This window comes from Ascaphus truei, chromosome 4 (assembly GCF_040206685.1).
Source record: "Ascaphus truei isolate aAscTru1 chromosome 4, aAscTru1.hap1, whole genome shotgun sequence".
In the NCBI taxonomy this organism is placed as follows: domain Eukaryota; kingdom Metazoa; phylum Chordata; class Amphibia; order Anura; family Ascaphidae; genus Ascaphus; species Ascaphus truei.
The window spans coordinates 325,424,060-325,444,624 of NC_134486.1; the positions used below are offsets into that span (position 1 = coordinate 325,424,060).

Genomic DNA, 20,565 nt, shown 5'->3' on the forward strand with positions numbered 1-20,565 from the left:
AGGCAATAAGATATGCAGCACACACGTAAATTATATAGTGTATATACTGTATTATATATAGTATAACAAAATATATAATATAATAATATATTATATAATATAATATATTATATACACATAAACAACTTTGCAAAGCGTCGTAAGAGCGTTGGCTAAGCCTTTTGGCGTTGTAAAAATGAATAGAGGTATGCATTGTATAGCGTTGGATAAGCCATTCGTTGTAAAACGAAGCGTTGTAAAACGAGGACTGCCTGTATATACATACTGTACATACATACATACATACATACAGTTGTGTGAAAAAGAAAGTACACCCTCTTTGAATTCAATGGTTTTAGATATCAGGACATAATAATAATCATCTGTTCCTTAGCAGGTCTTAAAATTAGATAAATACAATCTCAGCTGAACAACAACACATGACATATTACACCGTGTCATGATTTATTTAACACAAATAAAGCCAAAATGGAGAAGCCATGTGTGAAAAACGAAGTACACCTTATGATTCAATATCTTGTAGAACCACCTTTAGCAGCAATAACTTGAAGCAAAGAAATATTTGGGGTTAATAAACACCTGATTAAGTTACTTTTTTTGCATTAATTTTGCATACATCATATCATAATTAATGTGTTTCCAAAGTGCACTGCATAACAATGTGCAATAAAAACATATTGATAATATTTTCATCTAACGAAATTCTTCACTTTATATACCTGTTAGTTCTTCTGTCACTGAGACTGTTATGTTTATTGGGAGCCCATATGTTGGTGAACCTTCTTGCAAATCCTCAATCTGTGATTTCAACAGCTCCAATATTTCTGCATATGTGAAACTGAAGTTTACTGATCCTGAGATCTGTAATCGAAAACAAAAAAATACAAATGAATCCCTTTACCATTTTTCTTACTTCAGTTACTGTATCTACAGTATAATCAATTGTGGCCAATTATAGGCAATGATAATCCTAATACTATCAAAATACTGCTATGTTAAGGCTTTTCTTAGCTAAGGCTTGGTCTGCTAGATGGTAATGAGACAGGAACAGGACAGGCTCGGACAGGTCTCTGGGTTCTTCTGGGTTGGTCTCAGTGCCTCCAGCTGTGATGGAACCCATGGGGTGTGGGTGTCAGCCCCCATCACTGCACTATCATACCCCTCCTGCCCAGGAACTGACACCACAGGCAGAGGTATCTTCGAACGGATTTTATTGTAGTGCTTGCTGCAGCAGCTCTTCCTTGCAGCATATCATTTTCTCCACTAACCCCAGGAATTCTGGAGGGTGCATACCCGTCAGAAGGGCTCTGATTCTGTTGGTCTCTAGGCCAGCTGGCCTAGAGTGAGCATGCTTGCCCCATCATGGGGTAGTCTGACAGCTCCGTCCTCTCTCCCTGAGGAGCTGAGAAAAGGGACCCTCTCTGTCCTCACTCTCTGAAGAGGTGAGGAAAAAGGACTTTCTCTGTCCTCACTCTCTGAGGAGCTGAGGAAAAGAACTAACTTTTGGCTACTCCTCTAGAAAACTCTGGAATGGGCGGACTCGTGGACTGTACCCACCTACAAAGGGGCTGTACACAGGCCATGAGTCACCTTCCTTCACTTTCAAGGGAAGCAGAAGGGGGGTCACTGGCTTATAGATTAACCTGCTAATGCCTGGAACTTAACAGAACTTACATAGCAGATACACTATGTGGAGAGAAACAGGTACTTATGGACATACCCAGTTATAAGTGTAATATTAGTACTGGGCTGTCCTCCAGAGTATAAGGATGCAGCATTGAGTCTTTCCCCAAAAGGAGTAGGCTGAGGCCTTGCCCTGTTACAGGGCCCTGTTACAGGCTTAGGAGGGGTGCTCCGGGCCTCAAGCTCTGGGTACTGGCCTTCAGGGAAATGACCTGTGATTATTCTGTGTATCCTGCTGTGTCAATAAACCCCAGTTATCTCAACTCTGGTGTAATAATTGAAGTATGCTGACCACCCAAAAAAGAAGTGCCCCTGAGGTCCATCCTGGCCGCACCAGGATCCTCTGGGGCTGGAGGCGCTGCCACTACTGAAGAACCATCCATGAGCCTGTCCTGATGTCCTCCCCACACCATCGCGGAGATAGCTCGCGCATGCGCAGAGCGTTCCCAGGTACGCCGGCCATTTGATGAAGGTGCGCATGCGCACTGGCAATTTTAGGTTAAGCTCTGCAGGGGAACTACACTACCCAGAGTGCTCTGGGGTGGTCCTATCACGTGGACAGTGTTACCCAATAGGGTCAGAGGATTCACGGTGAGGGGGGAGAGGCAGTTTGGCATGAAGGAGTGCGAGGTAGGTCCTCTATCACCCACCCTCCTCGTCCTCTCTCACCCCCCCATCTCATCCTCTCTCACCCACCCTCCCCATCCTCTCTCTTGCTCCCTCCTCATCTGCTCACCCATGTTTCTCATACTCTCTCACCCACCCTCCTTCTCCACTCCCACCCCACCTCATCCTCTCTCTCACCCCCCATATCATCCTCTCTCTCACCAACCCTCATCATCCTCTCTTTCACCCAGCCTCATCTCTCTCTCTCTCTCTTCATATCTCTCTCTCTCTTCTGGTATCAATCATATGGCGGCATGAATCTGATGCAGAAAAAATGCTTTTTTTTTTCCAAAGTCCCTCTCTCGCCGCATTATCGGCAGGTTATCCCCACCTTCATGCCACTTTTCCCGGTGTGAGGATTTTGAGAGGAAATCTCAATTCTACAGCCTCGATAACCTACTTGAGGCTACTAGAATTGTACGAATGTAAAAAACTGCCGATAAATGGCTTAACGTCATGCCCACAGCGCCGCTCTCAGCCGATCTCCGGCAGACAAACATGGAGCTAGAGGCAAGGTGGAGGAGTGCTTGAGAAAGCAGCCCCTGATCGCCCTTCCAGCTGTCGACTGACACACTCACTGTAAAGACGGCAAGGGGGAATACCAGTGCGGGGCACAGCATAGTACTGGAGAAACCAGAGGACAGTTGGAAGCCTTGTCAGGCTATATCAACTCTCAGTACAGGAGTGCTGGAGCATTCATAGACTGTTTTTATTATTACTGTGAACACTCATGACTTTGTATTTTTATATCCCTGGATGGGATGACATTTTTAAAGTCCTATTATTTATTATATATTTTTGTGAGTATAAATTTGGCATTGCCTTATTATACACTATACTGTAATATAGACACCTATTGTTGCAGTTACTGGATTTTATTTTTGTGTATATATACTGTACATATATATTGTGACACCAGCAGCCACCATGATATGAGAGAGAGAGAGAGAGAGAGAGAGAGAAAGAGAGAGAGAAAGAGAGAGAGAGAGAGAGAGAGAGAGAGAGAGAAAGAGAGAGAGAAAGAGAGAGAGAGAGAGAGAAAGAGAGAGAAAAAGAGAGAGAAAGAGAGAGAAAGATAGAGAAAGAGAAAGAAAGAGAGAGAGGGCCTTATTCAGAAAGCCTCGATAAGGCCCTTATCAAGCACTTATCGACCAAAATGGCTACTGGTATTCAGATAGCCTCGATAAGTGCTCGATAACGGCCTGTATCGACGCAAAATTTTATCTCCGTCCGAAATTCGCTGACTGAGCAGCGATCAGGCCCTTATTTACCATTTTTGGAGGGTTGATAAACTCCCGCTATTCAGAGACCCGCGAGTCGGGTGTCGCGGCCCATCGCAGCCCATCGCAGGCTTAAAAAACGATTTTCTCCCCAAATCCACTTCCCCACAAAATTGTTGGACAATTGGTGGGGAAATGCCTCGATGAGCTGCGATGGGTCGGGACTTAGAAGAAATCAGGCCCCTTTCCTGCCTCGGATTGATGCCGGGGGTCTCCGGAGCTGGTAACCATTAATAGCAGCTCCGGACCCCCCCAGCATGCATCCGAGGCAGGAAACATGAATGTACAGCAACTTCATTACCTTAGCGGCTAACCGCTAAGGCAATGAAGGGGTTAAACACCCGTGCCAGGCTTACTGTAATAAACATACAGTACAATACAATACAGTGGCTATCGGGGGTGGGTGAAGGGGGAATTTGGCCCTTAGTGGCTGTTTAGGCATTGCGGGGGGGTTGCGGGGGGAGTTAACCCCTTCATTACCTTAGCGGTTAATACCGCTAAGGTAATAAAGGGGTTAACCCAACCGCTACCCTCCCGCAAGGTCTAAACACCCATCCTTAGGGCTAATACCCCCTTCACTCACCCGTGAGGCCTAAGCACCCACCCCAGACTGACTATACCCACCCTATACCCATTGAGTAGTATAGTGGTACATCATACCCATATAATAATAATATGGGCATGATAAGCCTCTATAGTACTCAATGAGCACCCTAATAAAAATACAGTAATACACAAGACACACAGTAATAAAACCTAACTATACTCCCAAAAAACACACTTCACTAAATAAAATCAGTAGCCAGCTAATCCAATCAATAGAAGCAATTACAACATCAACAATGAATTAATTAAACCATTACCCAATCAAACCAATTAATCCCTAAAGCAACTCAAAATGAATAGTAACACTAACCAATGTAAACAATTAATTAATCCTACATTAATTAATGTAACCATTAAAAGACAAATAAATACATTAAAACTATCTCTGAAGTATCCATAAAACACATTAGCTAACATAATATAACTTTAAGTACAAGCGAACACCAATCGCAAACCTTTTAATACATTAACCATAAACAAACAATCACATCCACATCAATAACAAGCGAGAAATGCCCCCCAAATATTGGCATAATAATGTATTAATCTGTACCCGAAAGAAGTACAGATTAATATATTATCAGTCAATGTGCCTCCCCCAAAAAATCAAAAAACACACCCAAAAAATAGACCTGTAAAAAGAGACATTTACAAACATAGAATATCTTACTTACCATTAGAAGCGGTGGCCCTCCGACTCCCAGGGTAACAGGAAGCTCACGTACCTTGAAGGCCTCCAACAGCATCCGATGCCATCATCCATCAGGATCCGGCTCAGGTACCCCAAACTTCTTTTTTCTTTCTTTACTCACCGTCTTCAATCTTCATCTGTAACCATTTCTTGTTGTTCTTTATCTTCTTTCTTCATCTGTCAATCCATAAAACCCCATGTTAAATCCCAGCCGATGCTGTCTCGTCGGCTTCTTGGGCTCAAATGAGGCGTCACGGCCTTAAATATGGCTTGTGACGTCACATTTACCCTCACAATGGTTAACAGCCACCTGATTGGCTGTTAAAACCATGTGCAGACTTACATTTATTTTTTTTGCTGTGACGTCACTTAAAGGGAATGATGCCAGCCAATCAGAATGGCTGTGCTTCATTTACCTTTAACATGACGTCAGTAAATCCAAGATGGCCGCTGGGTCACAAGGTATTTCAGCCAATCAGATCGTGGGAACCAATTCCACACGCTGATTGGCTGAAATACCTTGTGACCCAGCGGCCATCTTGGATTTACTGACGTCATGTTAAAGGTAAATGAAGCACAGCCATTCTGATTGGCTGGCATCATTCCCTTTAAGTGGCGTCACAGCAAAAAAAAAATGTAAGTCTGCACATGGTTTTAACAGCCAATCAGGTGGCTTTTAACCATTGTGAGGGTAAATGTGACGTCACAAGCCATATTTAAGGCCGTGACGCCTCATTTGAGCCCAAGAAGCCAACGAGACAGCATCGGCTGGGATTTAACATGGGGTTTTATGGATTGACAGATGAAGAAAGAAGATAAAGAACAACAAGAAATGGTTACAGATGAAGATTGAAGACGGTGAGTAAAGAAAGAAAAAAGAAGTTTGGGGTACCTGAGCCGGATCCTGATGGATGATGGCATCGGATGCTGTTGGAGGCCTTCAAGGTACGTGAGCTTCCTGTTACCCCGGGAGTCGGAGGGCCACCGCTTCTAATGGTAAGTAAGATATTCTATGTTTGTAAATGTCTCTTTTTACAGGTCTATTTTTTGGTTGTGTTTTTTGATTTTTTGGAGGAGGCACATTGACTGCTAATATATTAATCTGTACCTCTTTCGGGTACAGATTAATACATTATTATGCCAATATTTGGGGGGCATTTCTCGCTTGTTATTGATGTGGATGTGATTGTTTGTTTATGGTTAATGTATTAAAAGGTTTGCGATTGGTGTTCGCTTGTACTTAAAGTTATATTATGTTAGCTAATGTGTTTTATGGATACTTCAGAGATAGTTTTAATGTATTTATTTGTCTTTTAATGGTTACATTAATTAATGTAGGATTAATTAATTGTTTACATTGGTTAGTGTTACTATTCATTTTGAGTTGCTTTAGGGATTAATTAGTTTGATTGGGTAATGGTTTAATTAATTCATTGTTGATGTTGTAATTGCTTCTATTGATTGGATTAGCTGGCTACTGATTTTATTTAGTGAAGTGTGTTTTTTGGGAGTATAGTTAGGTTTTATTACTGTGTGTCTTGTGTATTACTATATTTTTATTAGGGTGCTCATTGAGTACTATAGAGGCTTATCATGCCCATATTATTATTATATGGGTATGATGTACCACTATACTACTCAATGGGTATAGGATGGGTATAGTCATTCTGGGGTGGGTGCTTAGGCCTCACGGGTCAGGGTGGGTAGGTGATTAAGGGGTTAGGGACCATTAGAATGTATTTTTTTTCAATATATGCTTTCTGGCAACGGAGGACAGAGGGACCTGCTGTTATGGTAAGTATAACTGTATTTATTTATTTTATTTATGTATGCGACTGCAGTGTTTAATAATGGGCAAATAATATATTATCCATATCTGGATAATAGTTCATTTGCCCATTACTGTACTGTATGGATTTGGGCAGGGGGGGGGGGGGTGGGGGGCGTGTATTGATGTGTTTTTACATATTAATTTAAATATCCATTTCTTTAATAGTGTAGAGGTGCAGGGGGTCTCCGGAGCTGAACCACGTTGGTTTTGTGTCCGGGGACCCCCTGCTTCCCGAGATACAGGCCCCATTATGGGGCGCGTCACGTGACCGGGACATTTCCTTGCATAGGAAATACCGGCACCCCATAAAGAGGCCTGTATCTCGGGAAGCAGGGGGTCCCCGGACACAAAACCAACGTGGTTCAGCTCCGGAGACCCCCTGCACCTCTACACTATTAAAGAAATGGATATTTAAATTAATAAATTTCGGCCGACATTTCCGCTGGGAGAGGCGGCTCTCTCAGAGCAGCTCTCTCTGCAGCAGAAATGAATCGCTGGTTTTTGCCTTTGCAGAGGCTCGATGCTATCGCTGGCAGCAACTCGCCAGGTTTGGGCATTCTGCTATCACAGGTATTCGAGCCTTTCAGAATACCGTGATAGCAACGCCCAAAAAACATTCATTTTAAAATCCCTGGCGAATTTTTTTATGAATGTTCTCTGAATAAGGCCCAGAGAGAGAGAGAGTCAGAGACAGAGACAGAGACAGAGACAGTGGGTGGATGGATAGATAGCTAGATAGATAACCATGGAAATTACGAAGATTTGAGGAATACAAGACAAGAATAAAACTTACCTCATATGTTTTGTTAATATCATATCTAGAAGAATAAAATGGCCTCAGAGATATTGTTAAATTCCCTTTCACAGGTTTCCCATATGTATACCTAGGATAAAACACAAAAAGCTATACAAAACATATATATATTATCTTACACCAAGTCTATGGCTTGTGTGTATTTTGCGGGGAGACTTATATCAGTGCAGAAAGGTCGCCATCAGGAATACATCTTTACATAGCTGCCATGTTACACCTCCCTGTGTAGCTATTTCCTTTCATTTTAGTGACAGGGGCACATTTGTTCTTTGCTACAGGTTATGGGGAATTCGTGTACTAAAGAGCAAAAAAGTATTAATTTAAAAAGTTGAGTATAAAAAAATTAAATTCTGCTTGCCGGTGTTAAAGCAACAAAAGATGTGACATCTTAAATGTTTTTTTTTATATAAATCAGTTGGGTAGTATGAGATAATATTTCATTTTTAATGCAGCATTTTTTAAATTTTATTATTCAACTCTTAACTCCATTTTTAATGTGTTTTAAGGCATCCTTTGATTTCTACAGTAGATGTTAGCCCATCTCCCAAGCAGCACAAGATCTTTGCAACACTTTCCTGTTTTGTGACAATTTGTTGCCAATGCTCCCAGCAGTTTGAGCTCTAAACTGTAACAATAGATCATGTTACCTTAGTGAGATAAGGATACATTGTAGCTGCTGAGTTACACTGACTGAAGGATTGATTGAAACTGAAATGCAGTCATTCTGTTTGGCACCCAATCAATATTTTGACCGATTTATAACAGGAGCACCAAATGATTGCCAGCTTTGGTAAGAATGCAGAATTATACATTGCCACATGCTTTACATATAAAAATAAGTCTCTTGGCTACAAACATAGGCAAAAACACTTCACATGATTTATCAAACATCAACATTCAATTGTTTTCAATGGGAATATTTTCCTTAATAAATCTGGTGCAGTATTTTGGCCCAGTTTTGCAGTAGGGTGGATGACCTTGGGCGTTTGCTCTGGTTTTTACAGCCAGCTGATAGTTAATGCTGTACTAACGCCTCAAGTTTCTTATTATGGTAAATTATATATTTTCAAAAGAAAGGAATCGAATTTTAAGAAATTAAAGAGACAGATTAATTTATATTTATATATGGATACTGTTGTTAAAAAATAAACTTCGGCTGTTTTGGGGGAGTGGGGGGGGGGGGTTATTACTGTCTCCTGGCTGTAACACTGGGGCAAGAAGAAAAGTAATTCCATTTTAGTGAACCGGATGCTAACTTTTGCTAAAGCTGGTGCATTTTTTTGCAACAATTTTGACTCTGTTTTGCAGCTACTGTATGAGACTTTGATAAATACAGCTCTTTGGGACTTTGTTTTCAAGAGGCCAAGTTGATCATTCTAATAATTAAAAAAAAACAAGTTTAGCAAAGTGTTGTGCTTTTGTATTCATCTCCTCCCTGATGGTGAATACAAAGCAAGTTGTTATCTTAGAAGGCGTTTAATAAGCTCCTTACTTTATGATGATTTACCATTTGAGTCACTGCCCTGAAACAGGATCTGTAAATGGGTCATTTATAATGGCCTCCTGCCAGAACTGGGGGAGGTAATACTGCACCAAATTTATCAAGAAACTTTTTATTCCTCAGTGAAACCAATGGGATTTTTCTGTTTGATAAAGCTGGTACTATGGCCCTAGTTCTGCCCCATACAGTATATGCAGCTGGGAAACATTGATAAATAATCACATAGGGGGTTGGGGGTTTAGTATACTTCAAAGCGATTTCAATTGAACAGGGGTTTTCAGCTGATGACAGCACAATCAGCCACTTTGGGGTATAATTTTTATCATTGACGGAGCATGTTGCAAAACTGCCATTGGGCTGATTGGTTTCCATACTGATATCCCATGCAGCATGGAGTGGTGGCGTCCAGACCACACTGGGACGCCATTGTTGTCTGGATTATAGTACTGACGAGCATCTTCACATTTTTGAGAGACTATAATTTTTTCAAATCTCCTTTTCAGCTCAGAATTGTTGTGATGATTTTTGTATTGAGTGATATGCTATTACTGCATATTATACTGTGGGCATATTGTTTATAACTGTGTGGGACTCGATTTACACCACACCCAGTACCCGGGTACTTTACTCTGATGTGGATTCTATAGGCTTTGCATTTTGATTACACGCTCTGCTATAGATGTGACATATTATACAGGCATACCCCGCATTAACGTACGCAATGGGACCGGAGCATGTATGTAAAGTGAAAATGTACTTAAAGTGAAGGACTACCTTTTTCCCCACTTATCGATGCATGTACTGTACTGTAATCATCATATACGTGCATAACTGGTGTAAATAACGCATTTGTAACAGGCTCTATAGTCTCCCCGCTTGCGCACAGCTCCGGTACAGGTAGGGAGCCGGTATTGCTGTTCAGGACGTGCTGACAGGCGCATGCGCGAGCTGCCATTTGCCTATTGGGCGATATGTCCTTACTCGCGAGTGTACTTAAAGTGAGTGTCCTTAAACCGGGATATGCCTGTATGTGCAGTATTATAGTAATGTCTCTTTTGTACACTTTATATGTGTTTTTATATGTTATTAGTATGTACAGCGTCGGTAATTGTATTAATAAATGAATTGTGATAATTTTTCAATCCGTTTTAGAGTGTCCTTCATGACAGATTTTTCTCTTTTTGCCTCTCTCTTAGGGGTGTTTTGTTTTGTTTCATGTAATTCAACTTCCAGGAAGCACATGGCACATTTTCTGGGCTTGCAGATACATATTGACTTTACTTATGTTTAGGCTGAATTGCTTGTCTATCCTCACTTTTTGATGGATATAATTTTTTGCGCCTAAATCTGCACAAACCACTTCTAATTATCTCAGTAGCATGTATAGTAAACAAGACCCCTTGTTAAATCAATATTCATTTGTTTGTGAAGATGGGAATAACAATATATTATAACATTTGCAAACACCTTTTTGCTTAACAAGTACTAATATGCGTTTCTGACAAACATCTGTATGTTTAGACACATTGAAACATTCATTTTGTAACAGACACACACACACACACACACACACATATATATATATATATATATATAGATATATACAAACAAACACACACATACACATATTGTACAGTATGTGTTAGGATATCTGGGGCCCAGATGAAGCAATATAGTCAAGGGAAACATATCAGAATATTAAAGCCTTAAATTTGCCCATAGGAGAGGATTACAGTACACTGACACAAATGGACTAAGTTACACAGTGTTAGACAGGGCTTTTCAACTGGTGGGTCACATGCTGCCCTGAAGTGCTTTGATCTAGTGCTTGGACTTTGTGTTCCTGTTAGTTTTATACTAGTTGCTTAAGTAACAAAGTGCAATGTTTCACACTGAAACGTACTTATAAGAAACTCAATGCTTTGGGCTAAACATGGCCCTTAGCAACAGTCTTAATAAATTGCCATTTTTAGCCCGAAATGTCGAGTCTTTTACCTTAGTGTCCACTTGGAATCTTTTTTGATTCATTTTAAAATTAATATCATGATGTTTTTGTATAGTCTTTTAGTCTCTCTAGTCTTGATGTGATCATTTGTTTGTATTTATTTATAAACTGTATAGTAATTATTTTTTTCTGCTGTTAAATTATTGGCCTATACTGCACTGTACATATGTCCAATACAAAAAATATTTATCCAGGTATGTGACACATATCCCTTCACTTTTTTAATAGATATTAGTGTCAGAGTGAAAGCCACTTGGATTGATTGCCGCTTACTTTGTTCTTATAAGTCAAATAATTTTTTGGTCCTCTTCTTTTATCCTATAGGATTTTATGCTATGTCATTTGTACAGTATTATCCTCATTTTTTGTATGTAATAAATATTTGGCGCCATCTGTACAGAAATTATAAGACCCTTCAGTGGTTATCTGGCATTTAACCTGAAAGACTGCTTGACTCATAGGACATCCTAATCTCACTCACCTAAATTTACTAAAGGTTGATATTGCTGTAGAATTTGGTGCTACAAAAAAATGGGATAGTGAAGATATTTTAGAGCTTTTGTACCCCGAAAGAGCATTTTCAATCTGATTTAAAGTGTCAAAGCAACAACAACAAAAAACAACTTACAACACATAGGTTGCAATTCCCCAAGTCGCGTTGCGGGGTATCACACCCTGTCTAGTGTTATCTGCCATTCAAGCCAATGGTATTTAATGCTTAATTGGTTTGTGATAACCCACATCATGTCCTGATGAATCCTGGTCATGCTCTTCTATGTGTGCAACAAGCTTTTCATTGTATTATTGTATCACTTACTTTGCTGTGACTGTACCAGTGAGATTCAAATGCTTTGTTTTGATGTAGAAAGATGGAGCATTCACAGTGACCTCAAATCTGGGTACAACTGAAAAGGAACAAAACATTGTAAAAGTACAAAAGTAGAAGTAAAGATGCCAACATCTGCATTTGTAAACTGGGATTGGAGTAGCACACATTCTTAATTATCTTCAAGTTTCATGTTATAAACTCACTGCTAACCTACTACAATATAAATATATACTGAACATAACCATGCATCTCAATTGCTGAAGTCATCAAGTGCAATACTGGACCTCGCATCCGAGCTTGCGGTAACTGTCATTGACTTGAATGGTGGTTACCATCAGATTGTGCACGTTCCCCCAGAAAACATATTGTATATGATGTCATATAACATAACCTGACAGATTTGTGCTGATCTTTTTCTAACTTTTCACTTATTCTTTTTTTGCTGAGTTTTTACAATCTGTGTTGTTTCTCGTATGAATGGCCGTGGACATTTGTAACTGTCCGTGAGTACAATTTTCAGCAACTGATATCGTCATAATTGTATTACAGAATGTAAAAAAAGATGGGGCTGCTAAAAATAAACAGCAACATGACTTCACAATGGTAAAAAGGGAGACATTTACTGAGTATGCTACAGATGCAGCCACCAGTATTAGAACTCTTGCCTGGGAGAGTTCTGGGGCAGTCTCACAGTAAATGGCTTTCCATTTCCGCACATTGCCTCAACATTTCTGTGAGATTCTTAATGGCCCATCGGATTAACACAGCAGGGGTCCCTGCAGTCCCATTCAGTTTGATTCAGTTTAAATGGGACTGCGGGGACCCCCCGCTGTGTTAATTCGATGGGCCATTAAGAATCTCACAGAAATGTTGAGGCATTTACTGCGAGACTGCCCCAAAATCTCCTAGAATTTCCCAGGTAAGTGTTCTAATACTGGTGGTTGCATCTGTAAGTAGAGATGGGCAAATCCGCCCTAATCCGTTTCCTGGATCTCGTTGCATTTTCCCCTCAAAATCCATTTCGCGGTTTTAAAAAAAAAACGGATTTGCTCAGTTTTAATCTGCCCAGATTTCTCAAAAACCACCATTGGATACAACCCATGGACAGATTTACATAGTTACATAGTAGATGAGGTTAAAAAAAAAGACATGCGTCCATCAAGTTCAACCTGTGCTGAATTTAGACGACAGATACTTTATCCTACAGTATATCCATGCTTACAGTATATTGATACAGAGGAAGGCAAACAAAATCCCCCAGTGTTTGTAGAATCTAATCCATGGGTTGCGGAATCCGCAGATTGGATTCTACAAATCCATCCATGAGTTGCAGAACATTGTTAAAAATAATTTTATAAATCCGCAAAAACGTGAATTTCCCTTTTTGAGATTGATCTACCGAAATTCACAGACCAAAGGAAGTGGCTGATCTGCGGGCGATCCAAATTTGCAAAAAAAAATTGACCATCTCTAATGCTAAGCGGATTCCTGCTTTAAAGTTAGAGGGCACCAATAGGTCATTTTCATAATAACAGCGCAGGTCAAATAGTCTTTATATTTAAAGCAATTTATGAAAAAATACATTGATTAAAGGAGAACATATAGATATAGAGATATATCTTGAAATAAAATATCCTGTGGGGTCAAACACCAGTACACAATTCCAATAACCTTAGGTTTGCTAAATCAATATACAGCTCAACCCTGTTATAGCGCGGTCCTCGGGGGCCACCCGATCCGACCGTGCTAACAAATGGGGTCGCGCTAATTGTTTTTTAAAAATTGCCGCCGCGTGTCCTTTCGGGGGGAGGGGGGAAGAGAGAGGAGGGAGGAAGAGGTGGAGTGAGGCGCCAGAAGCCCTACACGTCCCCAAGCAGCCTCCGTAACTCCCCTCAGCAGCCACCGTAACTCCCCTGCACTTCAATAAGCAGCCTCACTTCCCCCCGCCAGCCCCACTCCGATTCCCCCCCCAGCCCCGCTCCAATGCCCTGCTCCGATTCCCCCCCCCCGATTCCCCCACCCCCGGTTTCCCCTCCCCCCCCCGCTAGCCCCGCTCCGATCCCCGCCCCCAATGGCAGCCCCGCTCCGATCAACCCCCCCGCCAGCCCCGCTCCACAAATCTGCCTTTTTAAAACTAAACCACAGAAATCAACAAATTGGCCAATCCGCAGCAGATTTAGATTTTCTCAGACAATTCACCCATTTCTAATGGTAAATGCTTTTACACATGCCAGGTCAGTAACAGGAGAAGTAATGGACACTCTCTATCATTACAAATGAAAACATAGACCCTTATATTTTCTACTAAGGATTAAAGAGAACATTTACTGTACTTTCACATTTTTATTTTTTCCAATGATACTTTCAGTAAATACAATTCACACATTTTAATATACTTAAAAGCGATTTCAATTGAACAGGGGTTTTCAGCTGATGTCAGCACAATCAGCCGATCGGCACAATCAGTGCACATTAGCACTAGTGCTGTAGTCAAATAATTCCGTGAATGAGCAAAATATTTTGGGTGCTGACGTTTATTTTGAACATCTGAACTTTACCATACGACAGTACTAGTTATTCAAGATAGTTTCAACTGTTATAATTAGAGCTTCTGCAAACATTTAGGTAAAAAAAAAAAATACTAATGTGTTACTTACCATATTCGTTGACAGAGAAAGATGTGGCACTTGAAGAATTCTGAAAACAAAAATAGTATAATACCGTAAATATGTAAAGTACATCAGAATTAGGTGATACCTTTTTAATTTGGGATAACATTTGATATTACAAGACAAGCTTTCGAGAGTTCTCCTGTCTTCCTCAGGTCACAATACTGGTCTACAAATATTCCAGGTGTTTAACACTGATGTAAAAACACAACTAATAATTTAAGACAGGCGATGTGGGGAATTCATTGCAGAGGGTAAAAAAATAGGACAGGGCAATAAATGGATGAAGGGTTACTCAGATATTTGGAGAGCATGTAGGACCATATAATAAATATAAAATAATGTAAACTCAAGAACCAAAAGAGTAACAAAGTATTAACATTTCAACTTTTGGATGCTGCAATTTAAAAAAAAACAGATTTATCAAAGAAAAACACACACCAATCTGTGAAATATATAGCCATGGCTAGTCCAGCTATCTTTCTGCCCCCTGCACATAAGTTCTTCTAGGTACAGACAGTGACAGGCTATCCTGTGGGGTTTGCACCCCACCCTGCTCCCCCCCCCCTCACGCAGCCGCATGAGTGGCAGGAGAGGTGGTGACACTGGGTCTGTGTTGCAGCCTATCATGGTGCAGACCCTGTGCCCTCCCCTTTTGCATGAGGGAGGATGTTCTAAATTATAGGAGTCAGTTCTCCTCTGCTCCTCCTGGGGAGAGGAGTGTGTGTGTTGGAGTTCCCTTCAGCCCCTCATGGGTGGAGGAGCCAAGATATGTGCTTTGCAAAAGGCCTCATCACATTCTCTGCTGGCCAGCACCACCCAAGAGCCCGAAACCCTTACTGTACTATATGCAATGCTGTTATACCATCCTGCGGTGGTTGCTATAAATAAAGATCACGGTTATATACTTCTGGCTGAGTTTCAGTCTATTAGCCTGAAGTATAGGAGTAAGACTGTCATGGTAGGGACTGCCTGCAGTTATACTGCATCCTGCTGTGACTGGAGGCACTGTCACCACATGGAAAGAACCTAAGGATAACCAAAGGCCTGTCCTGTTACCCCACAACATCGCGGACACTCAGCTCTACTGGACCCTCACAGGTATGACCGCTTCACAGACATCAGTAGCAGAGACATGTTTCCAGAGACGGGATGGGGGGAGGGAGGTAGGGGGGAAACAGAGCTACAGATCTATTTCTTTAATACACATACAGTAACTGTAGTTCTTTTTTTTTTTTTGCACCATTTTTGCAGTCAACATATATGTATACAAAACTCTGTGGTAATGCAAAACTGGGATACTCTTGCTTGAATTTTAATATTTTTCCCTCAATTTAACAAAGATAGAATTTGAGGTATTACGAATGTGGTGTTTAACAGAGGACAAAAATAAAAACAATGTTAGAACAATTTTCCTAAATAGTATATATCCAATTGCATACAATATTTATACTTTGGGGCCTATTCTAGTAGGTTTGATAGCTTTGCTGCCATCTCGAACGGTGTGGCATGTCCCCACCGAATGGTTTGTCATTTGTGTTATCACAGTGTTCAGAAAAGAATCTGAAACCATTCCACAAGTCTCAAACCGTGAGGTAGGAAAATGCCAATACCGCTTGGCGTCGCAGCGATGTGATCTCAGTCTCTCTCAAAGTTCTCCGCTGTGCGATCTGTCTGCAGTCTGTAAGAGCTGCACAGAGAGAGCCGCCTCTCCCTGCACAGCTCTCACAGGTGATCACAGTGTTTTTAGTTGCATTTTAATATTGGTGTACGGGAGCAGGGGTTCTCTGGAGCAGAACCACATTGATTTCAGCCCCGGGGACCCTCTGCTTCCCGAGTTACAGGCTCCGAAATGGAGTGCCGATATCTCCTATGCGTTTACAGACGAGCCAACGAGTATTCTAAAACTTGCCTTAAACTAGCCGGGTACATGCTGGGCACATGCTGGGTACATTTCAGTGACATTTCTGCAGAGGATAATGGCCCATCGGATTAACACAGCAGGGGTTCCTGGCAGTCCCATTCAGTTTGAATGGGACTGCCAGGGACCCCCGCTGTTAATCCGATGGGCCATTAGTCTGTCTGCAGAAATGTGTGAAATGTTGCAGCATGTACCTGGGTCTTTTTGGAGATTGCCCCAGGTTTGTTTTAGAATAATCGTCGGCACTACAGTAAATGTCCCGGTCACGTGACGCGGGAGATTTAAAAATTGCAGGAGGATAACGGCACCCCATACCGGGGCCTGTAACTCAGGAAGCATGGGGTCCCCGAGACTTAAATCAATGTGGTTCACCTCAGGAGACCCCCTGCTCCCAAACACTAGTATTAAAATATAAATAAAAACAGCTTTATTACCTTAGTGACTAGCCGCTAAGGATAAGAAGGGGTTAAACCTGAGTACCCTGTTTACTGGGGTAAGAGAGGGTGGATGAAGGGGGTAGTTGCCCCAGGTTGGGTGGTTAGGCCTACCGGGAAACTTGCAAGAGGAGTGAACCCTTCACTACCATAGTGGTGGTAACCACTTTGGTAATGAAGGGGTTAACCACTCCCACTACTCACCCGAGAGGCCTAAACATCCACCCTTGGGGCAATTACTCCCTTCGCCCAATTCCTCTACCCCCAAGAAACATTAAAAAAATACAACAACCCTACTACCCACCTTCTCTACCCTCAATAATGCCTCTCCCCTCACCACCCCCAACACATACAGTACAATAATGGGCAATATCACTATTATCCAAATCTGGGTAAGGTAGTAACTGCTAAGGTAATGAAGAGGTTAACTCCTCCCGCAACCCCCCGCAAGCTCTAAACACCCACCATGGACCAAATACCCCCTTCACCCACCCCTGCTACCCACAAACCGGGCACTGGTGTTTAACCCCTTCATTACCTTTGTGGTTAGCCGATAAGGTAATGAAGCTGCCTGTAAATGTATTGTTATTGCATTGGATTGAAGCTGGGGGTCTCCGGAGCTGGTATTAATGTGTATCAGCTCCGGAGACTCCCGGCTTCAATCCGATGCAATAAAAATACATTTTTTTCTAAGTCCTGCTCTCAAATCCCATCTCGTCACCCTTGGGGTGTCGAAATGAGATCTGTGATAAGCTCGCTAGTTCAGAGCCTCGATAAGATTATCAGTGCTACTCGCATAGCGTGATCTTATCAAAATGGCACTCTGGAGATTTTTTCAGCTCCTGCCCGGTGTGTTTGAGCAGGGGCGCTACCGCTCAGAAAAATGCACATCCCGAATGAGTTAGGCAGGTTATCAAAGCTTGCTGAATAGCAAACTGGCCAATCGTTCAGAAACTGCTCAAAAAGCTTATCAAAACTACTAGAATAGGCCCTTATGTCTCAAATAGCACTGCACTGCATGCAGCACAATACATTAATTGTTTAGATACCACAATCTGCCCTGTTGAGCCCCTATTCCCTATGATGAGAAGTGGGCTCATGTACATTTACCAACACATTTACTTCCTTCAAGTAAATGAAAATGACTACATCCGTAAACGTGTGTTACTTGCTTCTTGCTATATTGAATAGAGAAAGTGGGGGCAGAAAGATATGGTAACTATTCAGAAGTTGCTGATCCTGGGTTCCAAAACATAACTATTAGACCACATATCTCTATAAATCTTCAACTTTATTTAAGGATACTGCTGTGTATTATATTATGTAATGCCCAATACAATTATTGCTAGTTTATCATGACGACACTGAATGATATTCTACTTACATCTGTTTCAGCCTGTATAGTCCAGAATCCATACATGGAGATGTCAGACAGCAAAAACTCAGCAGAAACAACACCCAAGTCAGTTTGCAGTCTCAACCACTGCTGGATTATATTCTTTTGAGGATCCTATCATTAGAAAAATAACTATTAATAAAATCATCAACAAAAAGTTAATTTGTCATTATTCTCAGGTGCTAAATATGCAAGATCATTTTTTTTTTTAATAGTTTTATTAAAACTTGTTTTCCAACAGCACTCTCAATGCACCATATCATTGTTTGTTATTTTGAATCCTTTTTAATGCATGTCAACCGTTTATTGCTTGAGGGTAATGTGTCCTCAGACCGAAAGAAATGAACAGTATCTGTTGGAATCTCTATTGTGGTTTGTATAGTGGTAAATGCCCCCAGGGGTTAAAAGTAAGGAAGCCACTATCGTTTCTGGGGAGTCCCAATATGATTTTATGACTCTTCGATATTTAAATAGAAGAAGCATATGCTGTTCCACAGTCATACTTATTACTCCATTGTATTGCAGCACATTACTTTTAAAAGAGGGTATTGCAGATTTAAACTTGGCTGATACCAAATTGATAGTGTAACAGTATAATGATAAATGTAGTATGAACTGTGCACTATGCTTCGTGTTTACAGTTTAAGTGTTTGGAAATCAAAATATTGTAACTAGATAAAAATATATAAAGGTTGATATTAATTAACATTTATAACATATGTTTTGCCACTCTATATGTGGATGAACGTATAATTTTAAATATTTCTGCACCTCAGGGCCACTGACAGCGGGGGGAGGGGACAGCCAGGATAAATGCTCTGGGGGCCCAGCTGGCCTAGACAAGAGGTTGGGCCTACCTTCCAGCAATGCTTGCAACTGGGCTAACCTCTCTATCACCCCAGCACATGGATGGGCCTTCCTGTCCCTCCAGCACATGGACTTCTCTCTCCAACTGGGCATTTGGCTGGGCCCCTCCTCGGGCTTCAGGTAGGCCCGCGTGGTCCAGTGCCCTCCTTTGGGCTCCACACAGGCCTACCTATTCTCTACACCCCAGGCCCATACCTATTTTAGCTCCCCCCCAGGCCCATACTTACTCCCCTTTCCCCCTCATGTCCATACTTACCCCCTCTCCCAGGCCATACCTGCATCCCTAGGTACATGCCTACTCCCCAAAGGCCCATAGTATCATGCATTACCTCCTCCCCTCACAGTATCTCACTATAACTTATTCTACCATCCATAGCTCATTTTCCTCACCCCACCCTACTTTCCCCACCCCAGACCCATACATACTCCTGCCACCCCCTCTCCAGGCGCATACCTATCCTCCCCACTTATAGCTCGTTCTCCCCTTCATAATAGCTCATCCTCCACTCCCCCACAGCTCATTCTCCTCCCCATAGCTCATTCTCCTTCCCATCACCTCCTTCTCCCTCCCCAATACCTCCTTCTCCCTCCCCAATACCTCCGCCTCCCTCCTCAATACCTCATTCTCACCCCAATACCTCATGCTAACCCTCAATACCTACTCCCTCTCCCCCCCTGTCCAGGCATATATGTTCCCCTTGTCCCACGGTGTCTCCCTAGGTTGCCAGAGTAGTAACAGTGGGCCGGGCCTTCTTTAATTTGTCCTGGACCCCAAGATTTCTGTTGGTGGCCCTGCTGCATTATATACTACCACACTTTTGTGCCTATTGTGTTCCCAGATGCTGGAGTACCATGAACTGACCACACAAAGGAAAGCAAAGGTAAAATATGCTTTCTAGTCTTTAAACATGATTCTAAGAAATTACTACGACCTACTTGTATATAAAGGTCTACGAGTCCTTTATGTGGTTTCAGATCATGATTTACACAGATGACTCTAATTTTAACTGCTTGTCCAGGTTTGTAGACAGCTTTATCTGTTTGTATGAACACAGATATATTCTTTATCTGCATTATCAGCCATACTTTTTTGGAAAAGAGTACTACATTTTGAGCTGATGCATTCACAACCAATTCGTAAATATTTGACGTAGAGTTCATTGGAAGCTGTAATCAAAACAGGTAGAGAAGATTAGTTGAGGAACCCATGTAGGTTTTAAAAGACAACACACTGGAGCAGTACAGATTAAATATAGCAAAATAATATCTAGGTTAAACTATCAGGAAGTTAGATATTTCCAATCTAAACTCTTAACAAGACAAGCATAAACATTATTGTACAAATTGTACATAATCTCTGATTAACAAAGTG

General features: G+C 41.5%; 1 protein-coding gene across 2 annotated transcripts in view; it reads right to left on the reverse strand.

Moving 5' to 3' along the window:
• LOC142493648 (CD109 antigen-like) overlaps positions 1-20,565 on the reverse strand; it is a 181,266-nt gene that overhangs the window by 96,569 nt on the left and 64,132 nt on the right. For both annotated transcript variants that reach the window (XM_075598012.1, XM_075598011.1), the window contains exons 4-9: positions 20,130-20,360; positions 18,315-18,440; positions 14,564-14,603; positions 11,895-11,982; positions 7,551-7,641; positions 720-861 (exon numbers count right to left, since the gene is read on the reverse strand). In XM_075598012.1, coding sequence (XP_075454127.1) covers positions 720-861; positions 7,551-7,641; positions 11,895-11,982; positions 14,564-14,603; positions 18,315-18,440; positions 20,130-20,360 — 718 coding nt within the window. The remainder of the gene's footprint in view (positions 1-719; positions 862-7,550; positions 7,642-11,894; positions 11,983-14,563; positions 14,604-18,314; positions 18,441-20,129; positions 20,361-20,565) is intronic.